Here is a 22,058-nt window from a genome sequence, read left to right as displayed (position 1 = left end):
GGAGGAATAGGCTTGACATATCTGAAAACAATTTAGGGCTGGGGGGTATGAGAGAAAAGACCTATATTTTGGGCAAATCATGGACTCTCTCGGCTGAAATTTTTCACCGTAAAATGAGGTAATATCCACATCTCTAATTTATTATGAGAACTGAATGAGATAATATTTGAAAGTACTTTTCATATAAGATATTTATATAAATGTAGTTGGAATTAGTTGCAAGAGAGAGGAGGTAAAGGAAGGAAAGTAGGAGGGAAAGAAGGAAGGACAGAAAAGACCAGACCTGTATGATTGGAGAGTAGAGTGTAGGGGGAAGAGTTACCTCAGAGGACATAGGAGGGGTCAGTCAGGGCCTTGAGGCTACTGTAAGGAGTTTATGTTTTATTCTCAGTGGAGGGGGGAGACCTTGAAGGGCTTCAAGAAGGGGATGACATGAGCTGATTTGTGTTTTTAGAAGTCACTCTTCCTATTAAATACAGAATAATCTGCAGAGAGGCAGTAAGGGAAGCCAGTATATCTGTATTGGTGATGGTCACCTTACTTCACTCTGAGATGTTTCTTGATTCTATTTTTGTTTTATGTGAATTGTTTTGTTTCCCAGTTTTTCGTAGCTTTCATTAGCTCTCTGTTCTTAGTATGTCCACCAAACCGAATATATTTTTCCTACCCTTTAAAAAATTAGCTTAGCTTTTTAGTGCAGTTGCTGAAAAATGAAATGAGAGATGAAATGAAACAAATGGGCCATTTTACTCTAAGGCCCCAGTCAACCCCTATGAGGCCCAGCAATCAGAAATTTTAAGGAGCACATGTGGTGGTGTTAGACTTTAAAATCTCATTTTAGCATTCTGCAAGGCACTTCCATATACTCAACTCACTGAGTGCCTTGTGGGTGTTACGTGTGGGGCCAGGAGAGAACTGAGAGAACGCAAAGAGGTGTAGGGCGTCGCTCCTTCCTCAGTGAGGTTTCAGTCCGGGTGAGGCCCTTAAGCTTGTAATCAAAGCCTTTGAGACACATTTATTGGTTTCATACTCTGTGTCAGGCACTTTGAAGTTTATAATGGGGACACAAGATTCAAAGAAGTGGATATAATCAGTACCACCAGAAGGGGAGCAGGAAAACCTTTACAGAGAAGATGGTGCCTGAGGTGTCTTTTTTTTTTTTTTTTAAGATTTTGTTTATTTATTTGACAGAGAGAGAGATCACAAGTAGGCAGGCAGAGAGAGAGAGGGAAGCAGGCTCCCTGCCGAGCAGAGAGCCCAATGTGGGGCTTGATCCCAGGACCCTGGGATCATGACCTGAGCCGAAGGCAGCGGTTTAACCCACTGAGCCACCCAGGTGCCCCGTGCCTGAGGTGTCTTAAAAGACAAAATAGTATTCCCCTGTTGGAAGAAGAGGAAGAGGACATTTTAGATTGGGCGAGTAGAGAAATGTGGTAACATGGAACATCGTGCATGGTGCTTCTTGTTTATTTAATTCTCACAACTGTGAGAATGAATTCTTTCTGTGAGAGAAAGAATTATATTCCATTTTCTTAAGGCAAGAAAATTGAAGCTCAGAGAGATTAATTAATTTTTCCAAAGACTCATACTAGCCAGTGGCAGAGCTAAAGTCATTTCTGGTCAGCTTTCTGGTCACCCTGATTTTAAGATTCATATTATTCCTGTCATGATGCAGTTTGTGTCCTTATTTTGAATAAAACCTCTTCCAAACTTCTGACAACTTTTTAGTGTTTTGTAACAGCTGCATTCTTGGTCCTTCTCTAGTGAGGACCTCCACACTGGTTATTTTGTGATATTCACGAGATTTTGCTGGGACAGACTTTCCATTGCTTGGGTTGACACTGTCTGGGAAACTCTACCGTAGTCGCCCAACCTTTATTGTGCTTTTTTAAATGGGTAAGTTACTGGTAGAGTTTGCCAAAGAGACCTGGACACGATGGGAGAAAGTTGTCTGCTGAAGGGTGTTCGTTTGAGTTCCATTGACTGAGACATTTCTCATAAAAAAAATTGTTTGTGTGTGTTTTTAAGTAATCCATAACACGAGAGCCTTTTGTGGTAATGAGACCCAGATTTCCTTCTGTGTCTGTATCCCTTTATGCAGGCATGATTTCTTGGAAAGGAGAGACCATATGTCAAACAGTGTCTCATTGAGAACATGGAATGATTCCATAGATGCTGTGGCAGTGATTAGAATCTTAAATATTTTGTCCTGTCTGGATCAGTGGGTGCTTGGTTCCTTAACAAATCAGCTGCCTCAGTGATTGGGAAGGCAGGATGGTAAGAGCCTTTAGATCACTTATTGTACTTGGATGCATTTGAATATTAATAGTTTGTCCAACATATAAGTCAAAGGGGCATTTGAATTAATTTTTAAATATTGTCATGGCCGTTGTGGGTTGATGGTATTTATTATCATAAAAATTACACAAAAGCTGCTGCTCTCAATAACTCTCCTACATTTAAAAAGCAAATCAGAAATTATTATTAGGAGGAAACTGCAGATTTTTGTTTTGTTTTTAAGCCTCCGAAAACACTGCTTAAATTAGAATCTTTTTCACACACCTGAGTCTTACAGTTTATTCCTATTCCTCCCTGAATCCTTCCACTCTCCCCAACTTCTTCTCACCAACAAACCTATCATCTATAACCTTTCTCACCCCCAGAGCAGCATAAGGAACACAAACCTCTGCTCTGCATTAGGTGTTAGGGACGTCATTAATGCTTACTGGAAAAGCACACCCCAGAGAGCCAGGTTTTGGCTTTGGCAGGTAGAAAGTCTTTTAGATCTTGGAATGCTGGAAACCTTAAACCTTTTGGTTTTTTAGCTGAAGTGATTGGCAACAGAAAGTGACATCTGAGGTTCGTGGCCAGCAATAGCCATAATTAACCACATGAGCTCACATTTTCCCACTGGAGGTTCAGTGGTCTTGGGGTGATGAAAGTGACTTCCCTACTAGGAGGTGGTTTTCCTTTTGAGGGTATTGGAATACCCTTGGGCCCTGTAATGCCTCACCCGTGGTCCTTTAAAATGCTTTTTAATATAAAGCTTCAATATTGGAAATCTAACACCATGGTGTTTAACAGTGAGGCTGTGCCTGAGCACTGTGGCCTGGAATGGGAAACAACCTGGGGCTTTTAATAGGTGGAGCAGGGAGTCTTGTGGAAACAATGGTGAGTGCAAATAACCAGAATCAAAACTGATTTCCAGTATTATCCAGTTTCCAGGTTTTGCTGTTTCTGTTTGGATTTTTATTTCCATGTGTAGGCTTCTCTTAGAGGTGCCTTTTTATCTTAAAGTTAAGCAAAATTGTTTGGGTCATTGAAGAGAGGTGATGTTAGAAGACTAGTTTTTGTTCTTTTAGTAGATATGTGGACATGGTCTCAAGATTTGCAAACTCACTTCCTTAGTATTACACTTTTAGAAATATGGAAAAATGTAGGTGCTTACATGTTTAGCATTGGATAGGGTTTTTTAAGCACTCATAGTTTGCATTTGACCTGTTTGGAAGGCTAATTAAGAGGCCTTCTCCTGCTTTCCAGAAGTTTGCAAATTCTTTTCTGTCTGGCCATATAGGAAAGGAAAAGCTTAGTGTGAAGCATATATAGGAAAGTACAAACTTAGTGCAGCATTATCCTTCATTACTGTAAATCGTCTACTTCTTCTTCTCCTCTCCCTTCTAAAAGAAGGTTCTTAGAGACCAAGTCCTTTTACTGATAGAAATATTTCAAATTCCATAAGCCCTATCCTTTATGGAAAGCAGGAGACGCAGGAGTCAGTGACCTGTGATGGAACTCCTGTCCCGGCTCTGACTCCAGGGATAGAGGTATTTTGGAGGGCACAGGTGTATATATAATCCTCTGTCTTATTCCATCACTCGTGGATTTTACCTGTATGGTTCTGAGCAAGTCACTTATACCACCTAAATCATTTGTCTCATCTCCAAATTGATAGCATCAGACTCAGTGATTTCTAAGGTTTCTCCTAGCTCTAACATTATATATGATGATGAAACTGTAATGAATTTACAGTGTAGTGTAATATAATTTCAGTCTCTAAGGTGGTGTGATATACAGACTTCAAAAGAAGTAAAGCATTATATTACTCAAGGTACTTGGGTGGGACTGGGGCAAGAGGACATGGTCTCTAAGAACGATTAGGATTCTTGTCAGTTGGGCATGACTGAATAGTCAGTTGAAATGAATGCTGTTTCTTCCTTCCTTCCTTCCTTCTTTCCTTCCTATCGGTTTGGTTTGAGAGAACATCAAACATTAGTGTGAGAAGCCCATTCTCAGTCTAGCACAGTACAAGTCACTGGGAACTCTGTGTTCTTTGCCCTTACAAGAAAAGTGTGAAGGAACTGAGGTAGCATGTGTGTGTCATCTGCTTGGTACAGTCTAGGTTCCCATGTTAAGAAACTGTTATGTGTTCCACACTAAACTTCTGAGAGAGTATGGTCAAGTGCTTAAGAGATGGAGGTGTTGTTGTCAGGCCAACTTCTATTGTAGTTCTGGAGTACTTGAGACAGATCCTTAACTTCTTTGACCCTTAGTTTCTTCATCTATGAAATGAACAAATAGCATATAAGAAGGTGCCCAGTTTAGTAATTGTTGATGAGTTAATGACTGTCATAAAGTACTATAGTCAGTTCTAGGCAGAAGAGAAGTACACAATGAAAGTTACCTGTTTTTATAGTGTTTGATTGTACTATAAAGAAACCAAGAATCTGCCATGATGGTCAGTGGTGGAGAACAAACCGGTGAATAGATCACGTAGGGCCGTTCCTACAACAAGAAGGTAGTCCTTAGATAATAAGTGTAAGTATTAAAAAGAATTTGAAAAACATTTCTAGTAATTGAAGTTTAGGTACCCTTAGAAATCAGGAAACACTCAAGCCAAAGATATCTCAATTATTTCCGCTTTTCTCTAGCCAGAGATAGTCTAGATTATGTGTTAAATCTTTCAAAAGTATTTTGGGAATACTGCATACCAAACAGTTACCTTTTTGTTCCTCCTGGGGCAGGCTTAAAATGTTTTGTTATATTACTCTGTTCTGAGTACCTGGTGATTGTTATCACTTGGTAGGTAGTAGCAGAAATCTAGATGATGAGTTTAAAATGTAATTATCTGTGACTTCTTAAAAGATAAATGCTTATGTTTGACTGTAGGGCACATACATTTTTTTCCCCAAAGTTGCTTCCACCTAAATTGCATAAATAGGATATATAGTAACTGTGGTTTTTGACATTTTACTTTTACTGTTTAAAATATTTTTCCTCCCTATCCTGTTTCAAATTTTGCAGTCTTATTTATGCAACACTATTTTTATGGATATTGAGAACATACCCCATAAGGATACATCATGCTTTTTTACTTCACCTTAGACTTAATTTGTACAATTGTACAACTATATTGATTATAAAGTTGTTAGTGAATAAAATATATAGTAGTCATATAATGCATTATGATTAAACCTCTGAAACTAATGTTCACATCATATGATAGACTAGGTAGTATTTCTGCCTTTTAAAAAAAAAAATGCCAGGAAGGAGAGAAAGTACTGGGTATTTGAGAATACTAAGAACTCTTTCTTAAGATATATATATGGAATGTTAATCTCATCACAGCAATTACTGAGCAATAGTTTTTAAATATAGTAGATGAAATTTCAGGTCTTGTTAGTATGTTTAGATTTGTATAAAGTTCATGTAATTTAGATGTGATTAATATTTTATTTACCAGTTATTTCTTATAAAATCTCTTGAAATTGATTTACTATGATCTTGTAGCTACATTTATAAGGTAAATAGTTGTTTTCTCTTTCTCTGCTTTTGAATTTACAGCAAAAGATGATGGAAGCATTGCTGTTGCCCTTGGTTACACAGCACATTTGGTCTCCATGATTTCCTTTTTCTTACAAGTGCCCCTAAGATATCCTATAATTCATAAGGGATCTAGATCAACAATCAAAGATAATATCAATGATAAGCTGACTGAAAAGGAGAGAGAGTAAGTATCTTTTTTTAATGTACTTTTAACATAAGCCACCTTGAAACATGGAGTATGTTAAAAATATGAAATGTGACCTAGACTGTGCTGATTTTTCATATATCCTTTGTGAAGTGCTCCATTTATTTTAAGTAGAATGTGATTATTAATTTAGGTTATAATAAATAAAATCTTACATTTCCTAAAATTGTTAATGATAGCAGGGTTAACTCATTTAATTTGGTTTTGTGAGAAACAAGTAGTATATACTCCGCAGATATTCATGTAGTACCTATTTCCTGCCAGTCCCAAGTGAAATGATTAAATATTTGTCAGACAAGCAAGAAGAGCATAAAAGATAGAGCAGCAGGTTGTACATGTCTGAAAAGTAGATTAGTGAACTGGAAAAGAGGTCAGCAGAAAATATATTGATTGAAGGCATAAAGAACACAAGAGATGGATTATATAGAAAAGTGCTAGACTTATGTAGGACCCAATAAAAATGTCTAAGATATGTATAATTGGGATCACAAGGAGGGAGAAGAAAATACATAGGGTAAATGCATTATTTTAAGAGGTAGTGACAGAATTTTTCAAATTTGATGAAACACATTAAGCGACAAATTCTAGAAGCATTAAATACAACCCATTATAAGTATAAAGCAAACATACTTAGGGGAATTACAGTAAAATAGCTGAAAACCAAAGATGAAGTGGAAATATTAAAAGTGCCTAGAAGAAAAAGACAGATTAACATCAAAGAGCATTAATTACACTGAAAGCTAATTTCCCAATAGAATCTTTAGGAACCATAAAGATGATGCCATGATATTTTGAAAGTACTATAAAACAGGTATGCCTGGGTGGTGCAGTCAGTTAAGCATCCAGCTTTTGGTTTCGGCTCAGGTTCTGATCTCAGGGTCATGAGATGGAGCCCAGTGTCAAGCTCCATGCTCAGTGCAGAGTCTGCTTGGGTTTCTCTCTCCTACTCCCTCTGCTACTTCCCACTCCCCCTTAAATAAATAAATCTTTTTTTTTTTAAAGTGCTATAAAACAGTACTGTCAACTTAGAATTCTATACTCAGTAAATATATCCTTCAAATTAAAGGCAAAATAAAAGACATTTCAGACCATCAAAACTGAGAAGGTGCATCCCAGCAGACCTATACTAAGGGAAATACTAAACGCAGAATAAAAATAAACATAGCACAGAAACATGGAAATATTTGAGGAAGGAAAAAAGACAATAGAAAGGGTAAGTATGTGCAATGCTTGGGTGGCTCAGTCAGTTAAGCATCTGCCTTTGACTCAGGTTATGATGCCAGGGTCCTGGTATCAAGTCCCACTTTGGGCTCCTTGCTCAGTGGGGAGCCTGCTTCTCCCTCTGCCTGCCACTCCTCCTGCTTGTGCACTCTCTCTGTCTGACAAATAAACAAGATCTTAAAAAAAAAAAAAGGCATAAGTATGAGTATATCTAAATTAATTTTGACTACAAAACAAATGATAGGGTCATAAAATATGAAATACATACACATAATACATATGTGGAATTATAATCCATGACTAACACAAAAGTTGCAAAGTGGAAATGGAGTTAAAGTAGTCCAAGATCCTGGCATTGTCTGGAAAAGGGTAAAGATACCGCTTTATAGTAAACTACTAATCAATTATGTCATAATCTCATAACTATTAAAAGAATTGTTGGGTATAAGCAAAAAATTTATAGATGATATAAATAGAAAAAATTTTTGAATACTTTATTAATCCAAAACAAGGCAAGAAAAGAAAGGAAAATGAACATTAAATAAGTGGTACAAATAGTGAATTTGTACTTTATGAACTCAGACGTGTTCTTGAGTTACATTAAATATAAATGTCATTAATATACTATTTAAAAATAAGGATTGTCAGGCTGAATAAAAAACTATACTTAGGGGCGCCTGGGTGGCTCAGTGGGTTGAAGCCTCTGCTTTCAGCTCAGGTCATGATCCCAGGGTCCTGGGTTTGAGCCCCGCATCGGTCTAACTGCTCGGCAGGGAGCCTGCTTCCCCTCCTCTCTCTCTGCCTGCCCTTCTGCCTACTTGTGATCTCTGTCTGTCAAATAAAGAAATAAAATCTTAAAAAAAAAAAAATTTTTTTTTTACTAATTATTAGAAAAAGCAGATAAAACAATCAGAACCTAAAAGACTTGAGCAGTGCAATGAACTAGACCTGAGTTATGGGTAAAGAATATTACACCAATGGCTATAGAATGTACATTCTTTTTCTTTTATTATTATAATGTTCAGATAGCCAAACATATATATAGTACATCATTCGGTTTTGATGTAATGTTCAACAATTCATTAGTTGCATGTAACAACAAGTACATTCTTTTTTAAGTATTCATGTGACATTTACCAAAATTGATTATGCTGGGCCTCAACAAATTTCAAGAGATTGAAGTAATTTACAGTATGTTTACTGACCATGGTGGAAATTAATAGAGATCAATAATAAAATCCCCAAACGTGTAGGTATTAAACAATGTACTTCTATAAAACCTACAGGCCAAAGAAGGAACTATATAAAGGAAGTTTGAAATTGTTTTAAACTAAATGATAAGAGAATATATCATATAAAAGCTTGTAAGTTAAAGCTAAATCTGTTCCTAGAAGGAAATTTATTTCCTTAAAAGTGTGCATTAGGGAAAAAGAAATATTTAGAAATCATTCATCTAAGTCTCCTTTTGAAATCCCCAGAGAAGGAAGAGTTCATTAAACACTAAGAAGTTAGAAGGAAGGAAAGAAGGGTAAGAACAGAAATTAGATGGACAACTGAACAATGGAAAAAAAATACAGGCAAAACGTCTAGCCTTTGGGACGCCTGGGTGGCTCCCTTGGTTAAGTGTCTGCCTTTGGCTCAGGTCATGATCCCAGGGTCCTGGGATCGAGTCCTGCATCAGTTCCTTGCTTGGCAGGGATCCTGCTTCTCCCTCTGCCTGCCTCTCTCCCTGCTTGTGCGCTCTCTTCCTCTCTCTCTGGCATATAAATAAGTAAAATCTTTATTTAAAAAAAAAAAAAAAGTTCTAGTCTTTGAAACAACTGGAAAATGGATAAACCCTTAGAAAGAGGAGACAGGCAAAACAGCTAGTATAAGTAAAGGGGGGAAAAGATGTCACTACAGATATATAGACATTAAAAGGTAAGATCTTAGGAACAACATTATGCCTATCAATTTGAAATTCAATGCAATTGGCTACATTTCTAGAAAAAGACAACTTTCCAAAACTGTTATGTGAATGATGGAGTTTAGAAAACACTACACTTGGCTAAAGGGAAGTGGATATAGATGATTCTAGGTCAGTTATTCTCAACACTGGCTGAGCATTATTGTCATCTGGGGAGCCTTTAAAAATGAGCTTCTGACCCCCAGATTCCTGGCTTCTTCCCCAGAAATTCTGATTCAGTTAACAGGGCCCAGACATGAGGGTTTTTTGTTTTTTGTTTTTTGTTTTTTTTAAAAAGCTCCTGAAGTGATTTTAATGTGCAGTTGGGGTGAGAACTGCTGTTCTAGATTGAGAGACTATTGTATTCATAGTAATGAAAAAAATGAAATATCCTCCAGTATATTTAGGAAACTGCAAGAGTAGAGGCAGGAAAGGTAGGCACCAAATGGAAGAATTTAGTGCTGTATCTGGTAGGACAGTGACCCTTGGCTTATAGATAGAGGGCAGGGAACATGTGTTTAGTTTAAGTCAGTACCTTTTAAATCCACTGATTAATAGATAGAGGGCAGGGAACATGTGTTTAGTTTAAGTCAGTACCTTTTAAATCCACTGATTAGTTGATAGCTGAAGTATTTTTTTTCAGTTTCAGAAACATAAAGAGATCCTGAAACATACATGTATTACAGAAGGGGACATTGGTGTGTTTTCTTTTCTCTTTCTAAAAAATGGATGTGAAATTCACATAAGATTAACTTTTTTAAAGTGTATAATTCAGTGCATTTAATATGTTTGCAGTGTTGTGCAACCACCACCTCTGTCTGGTTCCAAAACAATTCATGACCCCAAAAGAAAACCCTGTACTCTTAAGCAGTCACTCCCTATTCTTCCCCCACCCAGTGCCCCCTTCCCCCAACCCCTGGTAGTGACCCATCTGCTTTCTGTCTGTGTAGCTTTATCTATTCTGGATATTCCATATAAATGGAATCATATAATATATGACCTTTTGTTTAAGGGTTCTTTCACTTAGCTTGTGTTTTCAGGGTATCCATGTTGTAGCAGAATCAGTACTTAGTTCACATTTACGGCCAAATAATATTCCATTGAATGTAATACACATTTTGTTCATCCATTTATCTGTTGACAAACATTTGGGTTATAGCCACCTTTGGCAGTTGTGACTAGTGCTGTATGGGCATTCATGTACACGTATGTGAGTATCCACTTTCAGTTCTTTTGAATATATATCTTGGAGTAGAATTGCTGGGTCATATGGTAATTCTATGTTTAACTCTTTGAGGAGCCTCCAAATTGTTTTCCACAGCAGCCACACCAGTTTACATTTCCGGTGTGAAGTAGTATATCATTGTAATTTTCATTTGTATTTCCTTAATGACTAATGATGTTAAGCATCTTTTCATGTCCTTGCTGCCATTTGTTTATTTTCTTTGGAGAAATATCTGTCCAAGTCTTCTGCCTGGTTTTCAATTGGATCATTCTTTTTTTTTTTTTTTTTAATTGAACAGTAAGACTTCTTTATGTATTCTGGATACTAGATCCTTATCATTACATCATTTGTAAGTATTTTCTTCCCATTCTCTGGGTGGTTGTTAGAGTTTAAGGCCTAAAACTAAGGTATGTATTATATGCTGCCTTGACGCCTGGTGAAACCTGGAAGGCCTAGAATATCCCCTCCCTTTGCTGCTCCTGTGGATAAAGGTCCCTTATCTAAACAAGACTCTTCCTTATTCAGGGACATAGGTGTAGTTTCTTCTAATTCCTCAGTGGTAAATTTCAGTTCCTTGCCAGTTGGGGAATTGTGGAAAGAAACCAATCACATCTTCCCACAAGGACCAGTCAACACTGCCTCCTTTTTTAATACAAAAAAAGTCTGTCTCCCACAGACCCTGGTTGTTCACAGTCTTTCTATATGTAACCCCATGTAACCCTGCATTCCATGTAGTGTCCTTTTCTCCTGGGCTATGAGTATATGTGACTAATAAGCTGCTCTCAGTCTTATCTGTCATTCATTGATTCTCTCTACTGCTTTTTTTATTCTCTATTTTATCTCCACTCTAACCTGTTACTTCCCTCATTCTGCTAGCTTTTGTTTTCTGCTTCTGTAAAGTTTAGGTTACACGGACGTAAGATCTTTCCTTTTTTGAAGATATTGATTGATTGATTGATTGATTTGGGAGAGAGAGAGAGTGCCCAGGCATGAGCTGAGGGAGAGGTGTGGGGGGAGGGGAAGGGGAGGGAGAGGGACAAGCAGACTCTATGCTGACCACAAAGCCTGACGTGGGGCTCAATCCCATAATCCCACCACCCCTGAAATCATGAACAGAAGGCAAGAGTCGGGTGCCCAGCCGACTGAGCCACCCAAGCACCCCAAGATCTTTCTTTTTTTAATGTCAGTGTTTAATTCTATAAATTCCCACATCCTATTAATTTAGTATGTTGTATTTTTATTTTCATTCATCTCAGAGTACTTTCTAATTCCCTTCATTGACCCATTGGTTGTTTAAGAGAATTTAATTTTCTCATACATATGAATTTTCTAGTTTTCTTTATTTATTGATATCTAGTTTCATTCCATTGTGATGGAGAAAATAATTTATGATTTCAGTATTTTAACATTTTAATGACTGTTTTGTGGCCTAACATATGATCTGTCTTAAAGAATGTTCCACATGCCTTTGAGAAGACTGTGTATTCTACTGTTGTTAGATACAGTATTCTATATATATATATCTGTTAGGTCTAGTTGGTTTTATAGTATTGTCAGGTCCTCTATATTTTCATGGATCTTTTCTCTAGATATTTTTATCCATTATTGAAAGTATAGTATTAAATATACTCTTGAACTATTATTGTAGGACTGTTTCTTCATTTCTGTTAATGTTTGCTTCATATATTTTGGGGTTCTTTTGTTTGGTGCTTCTGTTTTTACTTGTTATTTCTTCTTGATGAATAGACCCTTTCATTGACCTTTTTTGTTTTTGTTTTTTTTTTTTAAGATTTTATTTATTTGAGAAAGAGAGAAAGCATGAGCAGGAGGGAGGGGCAGAGGGGAGGGACAAGCAAACTCCCTGCTGAGGAGAGAGCCTACCTGGGGCTCTTCTTCCCAGGACTCTCAGACCAGGATCACCACCTGAGCCAAAGGCAGACACTTAACCAACTGAGCCACCCAGATGCCCCAATCTTTTTTGCTTTTTGTAACAATTTTGACTTAAAGATTGTTTTGTCTGCTATTAGTATAGCCACACCAACTTTCCCTTGATTACTGTACGCATGGAACATCTTTTCCCTCTTTTCACTTTGAACCTATTTGTATGTTTGATCTAAAATGAATCTCTTATAAAGAGCATATAGTTGGATTGTGTTTTTTTTTAATCAATTCTCCAAATCTCTGTCTTTTGATTGGAGAGCTTAATCTATTTACATTTAATATAATTATTTGTATGGAAGAACTATTTGTTTTCATTTTGCTATTTGTTTTCTGTATTTCTTATACCTTTTTGTGCTTCATTTTTTCTATTACTGCCCCCTACCTTTTTGATTCAGTACACATTTCTAATTTGGCATACCATTTCCTTTTCAGTATATTTTAAAGATATTTTCTTATTCATTACCCTGGGGATTACAGCTAATATCCTATATTTATTTGTAACAGTCAAGTTTAAATTGATAACAACTTAGCTTTAATAGTATACAAAACTCCACCCCTCTATATCTCAGTCCTCCCACCTTTATGTTGTTATTGTCAGAAATTACATCTTTATACGCTGTGTGCCCATAATACTGTCTTTTTCATTTACCTATGCAGTTACCTTTCTGGAGATCTCTATTTCTTTGTACAGCTTTGAATTTGTCTGGTATCCTTTCATTTCAACATGAAGCCTTCACTTCTTGCTTTCAGTAAGCCTAGCAGTCATCCAGAGGTAAAAGCCTAGGGCCTTCTCAGGTCTTTTCTGAGTATGCATCCTTTTCTGGGTGTGTAGGTAACTTCTATCTTCCTCAGTTATATATGGGCACTTTTGAAAACACTAATTTTTCAAAGAAACTCTCTGCAAATTTACCTCCCGGGCTTTAGACAGTCTTTTGTACATCTCAGCCTTGATCTTCCATACAAGGAGACTGTCGGATTTTGCCTTATATCTTGAACAATGTCCCCTGCTTTTCACTTCTGAGTAAGTAGTTTTGACTAGGCAAAGCCAAGGCAAGCGCCTTGCTAGTACTTCAAGTAGCCCCTAGACAAGTTAGGACAGACAGATTTTTTTTAGAATAAAGTCTGCTTGGCTCCCTTATGCACTGGGGATCAAGGCCCCACAATGGCAGACTCCTTTCTTCAAGATCACTGCTGAGCTGGAGAGGGAGTTACAGATGGTGTGAGTAGAAATTCTGTGAAGCTTTCCTCTTGATTTTGAGTTTCCTTTTTCTTGATTCAGTGTTCAGCCTGTTGTTTGTACACTTTTGACTTTTTCCAGAGTTTTAGTAAAGTTGATTCTAACAGCTTTTGCTTTTAAAATATATATATATATATTTCTCTGGAGGGACAAGTCCTTAGATCTACCTCCTCCCCTATTTTTGCTGCCATCATTCCATTTGTTTGTTTAATAAAGGAAAACATTACTTACAAGGGATGAAGGGACCCATGATTTTAATTAAGCATGACCACATAAGATCACCTGGTAGTTTTGAGAATGGTCACCCTCCTAATATTCTCTAGCTTCCATATTAAAACTCTAGGTTTTTTAATCAATTTTGTACCTGGTGATCTGACTTATTATACATGGTGATCTGACTTAAAATATTAGTTATGTAGGAAAAGCAGTTGGGGAGCTTGAAGGAAAGCTGTCCCTCAAAATGATACTCTCTCTCCAGATCAGCTATACACTTTAATTTATGAAGGAGCAGCTTAACATGTGGGCAACTCCCAATACTATGCCACAGTGTGAGTAGTAGCAGTAATTTATCAATTAATTTATTTTCCTAACTAGTTTGGGAAGGCCAGCTAGATTTAGGTGTTTCTTTGGCAGCCACAAGAAACACAGGAATTGCATTTTTATGAACTAATTTTTGCATTTTACTGCTATCTTCCCCCTTTACTGAAACATATATCGTATTTTATTGATTCTAATATAAATATTTTTGACATTTTGATATTGCTAAAAATGAGGTGCCTCTTATAATTAATGGCATGCCATATTATGAGAACACTTACCTTTTCTTAGTGGTACATAAATGAATGCTGCAGTTTGCAATAGATGCTGTCTCAGATTTTATAAACTATCAGATATTTTAGGTGGCTCTGTGCAATTTAGTAAAGCACTTCGTATCCTTTTTGGAACAAAATTGATGTACATGTAGATATATAAATGTTAATTTGTTGATTATGCTTGTTGATTGAATCAGTCTGAGTTATTCTTAGCCTGGATCACTGAAAGAGCAGAGACCTGGTTTTCTTTTCTCCTGAGTTTGTCAGTGTTGATGAAAGCCTTTCCAGGTTATTAGATGGAATTAGGTCTTCATGGGAGATGGAATTGAATGACTCATCGGATGTGTTACACTTGTTGTAATGGGCCTAGGAATCCTCAGCCTCTGCCCTGATTACCTGCTTCATCTGGCTATTGGCACATGAACAGTGGAGTTCAGAGACCTATTTGGCCAGTTTTGCTGTGCGTGTGGGTGGAGACTAGTTCTTTGCTTTGTCTGGCCTGTTTGAAACACAGGTTTGGACCGATGCCTTGCCTAAACCATCACTCGTGCACCTGCACACTGTAAAGGGAAACTCTGAAATCTGTGCTGCGTTCATTTTGAGGCTCAGACCACAAAACATGAAGGAATGTAACCAGAGTCCAGCCACAGTGTTCTTTTACCCTTTATGTCTATTTTCACTGAGGACTGAAAAGTAGGTTTTAAAGTGATTTTTGAAATGAAATGTATTAGTCATTGTTACTGAGCTACTTAACTGTCTGCTAGATGATACATTCCGGATGGATTACTGAAACAATCATTGAGCTAGGACATAGCTGGTTGGAGCATATGGCTTTTTCAAGCTCTCAAACAACACCTTAAGTTGGTTGTTTTACTCTCAGAAGGAGTGGTGTAATTGGCAGGCACGCTTGAAACTTCCTGACCTGTCCACGACAAGGCTTTTACGAATCCAAATCCCTAAAAGATGCTTAGCTATTTTTCTATAATGGAATCATTGGAACCTAGAGACATGTAAATGCTGCTTTTCCCATTTCCTTCATTGTTTTATTCTTATGTTTATTCCTGTGGAAGATCCTGAGTGAACCCTAGGAGATGCCTTTTTTACCTGGCTGATTCTGATTTCTTATAGAGACAGAAGTTTTAGAGTATATAAAGAAAGTGTGATGTGTCCGAAAACAGCTAATATTGGACCCAGATCATAGTCATTGCATGTGGTTCTGATGCTCATGAGAGAAGGAATGGTCTGTTTGAACGATCTAACACCTTTTCTGTGACTGAATGCCTAAGGCAGTCATATATACCTACATATAAGGACTGGCCAGACATGTTCCAGTCCTGTGACTAGAGTCTTTTTCTAGCAGCCACCGGGGCATGTCTGTGGCATGTTTATGGAGCTCCCCCTTCAGCATAACTAGATTGCATTTTGCCAGGAAGGAGGAAACAGGAATTTTCAGAGTGGCCATGAGCTGAGCAATTCTCTATTTCTGTATTCCTTCAGCCTACTTTTTGGCCTGGCAACACTGACTTGTTGAATAAATGAATGAGAATTTTTCTAATGGCATCTCTTTGAAGCAGTTAGGATACCATGAACGTTGCTTGCAAAGAAGGAAATTCTCTATAGTAATAGTGACCAGCACCTGGGTTTTCGTTGTTATAAAACTTATATTAAAAACATAAATGTTTTCAGACTGCTGTACTTCTGACTATTCATTTTTGTTATTACCTGCTTTAGACATACTTAACCACCTGCTGACACATCTTATATTAAGAATTATAGACTCCTTCCTATAAGACTCCTCAGCTTCTGTTTGTTAATCAAGCTGTTTTAATGCAGACCCTTCAGAAATGGGTTGCTGTTTTCACTAAATTAGCATCTGTTTGCTTTCATAGCATCCAATTAAATCCGATGGCCTCCTTCCAGAAGTAGAGATTTTTACATCACGCTTAGGCTTCAGTGCTGTGGCTTTAATTTTCAACTCTTCTACTGTTTATCCTATAAATTAGAACATTCTTTATAACCTTTCATCTTCATTTTATTATAGGTTGTTGCTCAGATGCTGGCATTTAGAACACTCAGTACCCTGGATCTCAGACCTTTAAATTGAACAATGAATGTGATGACTTCAGGCAGTTGGGTAGACCACATGCTTTGGTGTTTTTTGTTTTTTGTTTTTAAATTTTTTCCTTATTGTATAACTTAAAAGTATAATCAAATATTTTTCAGGGTGACTAATATTACTGAAATGAATGAAATTATTCTTTCAGATTTTCCACTTGATTACAGGAATATGACCCAGGAATAAAAATCTGTTAGTATGAAAACCTTCCCAAATGTCTATAGTCTAGCTCCATTATAACTACCTAAGGGAACACCATGGAATGAATAGAATATGGAAAAAAAAATGTTTTATGTCTATGCAGAATTACAGATTTATTGTGATTTAGAACCAGCGTATTATTAGATCGTTGATTTAACTCTTCAGTTCACACATAGAGAAACAGGCTAAGAGATTAAGCAAGGTCATGTAACAAATTAACTAAGCATTCACTTTAATATGGCCCATTGAGGAAAGCAAGCCCAGAAGATCATATGCTAACTATAAATGTAGTACTTTTAAGCAAACACTTGGGAGATGGAAGAAGTGTGTTTATCAAGAAGGGACTGTATATGAGACTGAAATACTGCTTCTCCTGATTTAGGGAAATCTCTTTGATGAAAATGCCATGATGTGAATTCTTGTACATTAAGTCACGCTGTTAAGTTCTCATGGAAAATGTTAATTATTTAAATCCCATTTATCAGTTGGCTCACTTGACATTTGTTTTCCCTCTAAAAGGTGCAGTGTAAGATGCCTTTCCTTCTCTCTCTTGCCTCAACTGATTTAAATTTGGTAGGGTTTGTTTTGTTTTTTATTTCCAATTATTTAAAGCTTTGGAATTACATGGGCTTCAGACCTCTTATCACAGAGCAGCTGTAGAAATGTCCTCTCTGAGTCTTGGTTAGCCTGATACAATACATACCTATGCCACTAGGTTATTATGAGGAGTAAATGAAGCACAGTGCTTGGCACACAGAAGATGCTTAGTAAAATCTGCAGCTACGCTTGTGTATACATTGAGCTTTGCAACAGGAATTCCAGCCATGTAACTTTTTTATTAAATGTAGATGCTACAAGGAAAGGTGGGCATAAGGAAAAGTTAAGGAAAATTGAAAATGCAACACCGTGGCATAGCATTAGGTTTTCTTTTATAACAATGCCACGAGGTACATCATTTTTTTCAGTGGTGAAAAATGCAAAGGACTAATGAGGTTTCCGGGAGTCCAGGGGAAAGACTTCCAGGTCTGAAGACTTGGCTCTTTGACTTTAACTCTGCAGGGAGGTTAGTGCCTATTATCCACTAATGAGTCAAGCAAGTGTCTGTATCTTAGAAGGTATCAGTTTGGAAGACTGGAAATAAATAAATAAATAAATAAATAAATAAATGTAAAAGAAGGTATCAGTTTAAAGAGTGCTGTTCAAAAAAAATTGGTTGCCAGCCTGGCCTGCTACTTACTTTTTTGGTCTTATCCCAGTTCCCTCTGAGTTCATAACCAGTGCTTCAGTCTAACTATTGGTTTTCAGATATATTACATTATTTTTCACCTTGATACTCTTTGTGCTATTCTGCTTATCTGGAATGCCTGGAATTGTTGTACATAAAACCCTTCTCTTTTTACCTAAAACTTTTCTCATCAACTCTTTCTTGATTTCCCATCGTTTGGCGTACTCTCATAGCCTTCCTTAATCCTACTGTCTTAGTAGTATCTCAGTAGTAAGTATCTCAGAATGAAGTAAGTTTATGTATACTCTTTTCATTTAACAACACTTCAGTGATGCAAGTCATGTGCTAGAGTTGTCTGTCCTCTCTTTTTCTTTTTAAAAGATTTTATTTTTTTATTTGACAGAGAGAGAGAGAAATCACAAGTAGTCAGAGAGGCAGACAGAGAGAGAGGAGGAAGCAGGCTCCCTGCTGAGCAGAGAGCCTGATGCAGGGCTCCATCCCAGGACCCTGAGATCATGACCTGAGCCGAAGGCAGAAGCTTAACCCACTGAGCCACCCAGGTGCCCCTGTCTGTCCTCTTCTTATCCAGAATACTTTCAGTGCATCTTACTTGGCATCAAACTTACCCCATTGCCTTGCAGAGAGCCTTGTATTGTGTAGTCACTCAATAAATATTTCTTGAATTGAATTAGGAGAGCAAAAGGGATGTTCACTTTTTGCAAATGCTATTAGGTAATCTGACACTCCACACTGTAGGCCTATAGTTTTAACTCTAGATGCTCTGGCCAGGACCATCATTATTTCATATGGTCCCTTAGGACCATGGCAAGCTATTAACTTCAGTGCCTGTTGTAATCCAAGGCACAGGCAGCAGTGCTGATGGGGTTGTGTTCAGGAGTGAGAGCAAAAAGCATGTTTTAAAATGAGGAATCCCCATGGAAATTTAAGCAGGAGCGATCAACAAAATAAAAATGCAGAAGGTGGTTGCTGGGTGAGACAGGAAATGAACACCTTGTGAAGATTAGGCATTCCATTGAGAGAAGGGAAATGTGGGAAATGAGTCCAAAGTAATTGTGCAGCTATTTCATTGCTGACACTTGGAAGCATATTGTTGTGTGTGTTGTTTTTAATGAAGTGTGCTTTTATAGTGCTGATGTTATTATCTGGATGAGGAAGTCTTCTCAAGTATTATTGTCATCTCAGCTTTCTGCAACCAACTAAATTAAAATACAGTAATATAATGGGACAGCGGGATAAAAAAGAAAACCAGATGACTCTGACATGTGACCCCAACTTGAACTTAGTGCTTTTCTGGTTTGCAGTGTACCCAAATCAGAAAGAGGTTCAGTGTAATGCTTGGCAGGATTGGTGGAGGAAGGTAATATATTTAGTTAATAATGGACTATGTCATGGTGTCATGGGGTAAAGATCATTACATTATTAAAATATGCAAAATCAGTGTTTCTCAAGAGAACATCAGGGAGCTCCAGGTAGCCCATGGATTGGCTTTTTGGAGTCTGTCAGTATGTATCATATGACAGCATAGATGCTTTGGGTTCTGATATGAATGAATCATTTACTCTAATAAATGAGACTTTATTTTTGTTGGTGTTACATTGAAAGTAACAGTGTTCTTTAGTTTTTACATGTTAGATGTTTTTGGTAGACAAATAATGAGGGATACGGGGATAACTGTATCTAGCCAGAGAGTTTGGAGTAGGTGATTTGTGGACTTTTGTTTTTCTGAAGAAACAAATTCATGGAAAGAATAAGAAAATTATTTTTAGGTACATGTGAACTTATTTTAACTTCCCAAAACGTCATATGATAATAGTTCTTCAGACAATTTTCTCTTTATTTTCTTTTAAGCTTTATTTGTTTATTTGAGAGAGAGCGAGAGAGAAAGAGAGAGAGAGAGAGAGATACTGAGCACGAGGAGGAGAGGAGCAAAGGTGGGGGAGGGGTGCGGAGAAGCAGACTCCATGCTGAGCAGGAGGCCTGATGCGGGACTCCACCCCAAGACCCTGAGATGATGACCTGAGTCAAAACCAAGAGTCGGAGACTTAACCCACTGAACCACCCAGGTGTCCCTCTTTAAACAATTTTCTAAGGATAACATTTATGTCCTGGATAATAGTATCATTAGAAAACTAATTTATGTCATTCTTTTAACCAGAGTTCTATTTGCTGCCATATTTTTATACCTCTTTTATAACTAGTAAGATCACCAAACATAACTTCTAAATCAAATTAAATGATTAATTCATTTTCATAGTGTTTTTCTTCTCTAATTCCTTGAAATAAAAAAAAATTGATATGAGAGCTAACTCATATATAGTTAATTCACAAAGAGTTAAATTATAAAAGGCTTATTACATCACAACAGTCAAACCATGTATTGAGAACTAGTCCATTATTGGTTACTCCTCAAGATGCCAGCATTAGGTAAAATTATTCACTGCTGACGTGGCATCAGGAATGGACAGTAAGTAGGCAAGACAGTCATGTATAGCGTGATAAGGGCCACATTAGAGATCAGAATGGGGTTGAGTTGGGGGTGGCCAGCATAGGCATGCATGAGATGGGCCCTAAACATCAGAGCTTCTGAGTGTAGAAGAAGATTAGGAGATGTTCCAGCTGAGGCTAGATGCAGCAGACGAACACATATACTGACACCAACGAGGTATTACACCTGTCCAATGACCAAAGCTTCCAGTGTCTTCACCTAGCCTTGTAAGTGACTTCACTTGAAGTTGCTCAGCAGTTTTCTTTAGGCATAGAAAAAAGAAGTAAAAGTTTATATTTTAGTCTTCAGTCTATGTAAAAATAAGAATGACTCTCAAAGTTGATTAGCTATATATGGTTAATGTCAATATACATTAATTCAAGGCATAATAATATACTTTTATAAAGTGTTTTGGATCACAGACTGGTTATGATAAATATGTGACTAATTTGACATAAATATACATTCACTTTTGTATGTATTAATAGGGATAAACCATATTGCTATTTAAATAATAAAAACTGTGTATTCTAAACTTAGGAAAGGAGAAGTCATGGCCTTCCCATTTCAGTCTTTTGAAAGAACTTTGGCATTAAACACACCTTGAATCAGTATATTTCACTTTCACTTAGTGTACTCATCTGAAAATGAAGACAATGGCTTTAGAGAAATGTGAGGAATAAAAGAATTCATATAGCATTACCATTGCATATGGTCATTCAGTAAATATTTGTTCCCTGAATAAATGTACGCGGTCATCACAAGCATTGATTTCTTTTCCCATCTACCTGAACTTTTTGATCTTACTTCATTCCAGTAGAAGTGAAAAACTTGTCAAATCCTTACTTTTCAGTTTGGAAAGGACCTCTTAAATCACAGAAACACACAGACCATATTATGAGAAATCCATAAATTTTTTTCATTAAAAAAAAAAAAACTTGTTTGAAACAAAAGAAAACATACGCAAAAATGAAAAGGTAAGCTACATATCGGAAAGTATTCTTTACAACGTAGATTAACCAAGGGTCAGTATTAGAATATATAAGTAAAACCTTTATACTGTCAATAAGAAAAGAAGCAATCAGCCCAACAGGAATATGGATCTAGTGTGTAAAGAAGCTATTCTAGAAGAACAAGCACTAAATATCCAATAACATAAGAAAAGATACTCAGCTCAGGAAAATTCAAATTCACACCAGAAGAGATGCAACCTGGCAAAAATAGAATGTCTGTTTTAGTACCTAATTTGGTGAACATTTAGAGAAAAAGGAGCTCTCATCCTTTGTGAAAATTTCAGTTAGTTTATCTATTATAGAGGATAATGTGATAGTAGAGCTCCAACTGTATAAACCTTTCCCAACAACCTCACTCTTGGTTGTATACTAGATTCCTGAGTAGTTTTTATATGTATGTGGTCTACAAATGTTTATTGTATCTCTATTATGCTAGATAATTAAGTAGATTATCTCTTAGTTACCTCTGTTCTGTATTAAACTTATTCACAATTATATAGCTAGCATTTAACTTTCTTAAAGTGTGTCTATCCTTTTGTACTGTTCCTTTCAGAATCTCTATTACTATAAAACATTCTTTTCTTTTAC

The 22,058-nt window shown here is 36.9% G+C and overlaps 1 protein-coding gene across 2 annotated transcripts in view; it reads left to right on the top strand.

Moving 5' to 3' along the window:
- Positions 1-22,058, top strand: part of UVRAG (UV radiation resistance associated) — a 292,228-nt gene that overhangs the window by 173,173 nt on the left and 96,997 nt on the right. For both annotated transcript variants that reach the window (XM_032853034.1, XM_032853035.1), the window contains one exon: positions 5,842-6,007. In XM_032853034.1, coding sequence (XP_032708925.1) covers positions 5,842-6,007 — 166 coding nt within the window. The remainder of the gene's footprint in view (positions 1-5,841; positions 6,008-22,058) is intronic.

Source organism: Lontra canadensis, unplaced genomic scaffold (genome assembly GCF_010015895.1).
Source record: "Lontra canadensis isolate GAN:19392208 unplaced genomic scaffold, GSC_riverotter_1.0 scaffold7, whole genome shotgun sequence".
In the NCBI taxonomy this organism is placed as follows: domain Eukaryota; kingdom Metazoa; phylum Chordata; class Mammalia; order Carnivora; family Mustelidae; genus Lontra; species Lontra canadensis.
The sequence above is the reverse complement of the archived record's forward strand: the minus strand, read 5'-3'. Positions and strand labels throughout refer to the sequence as shown.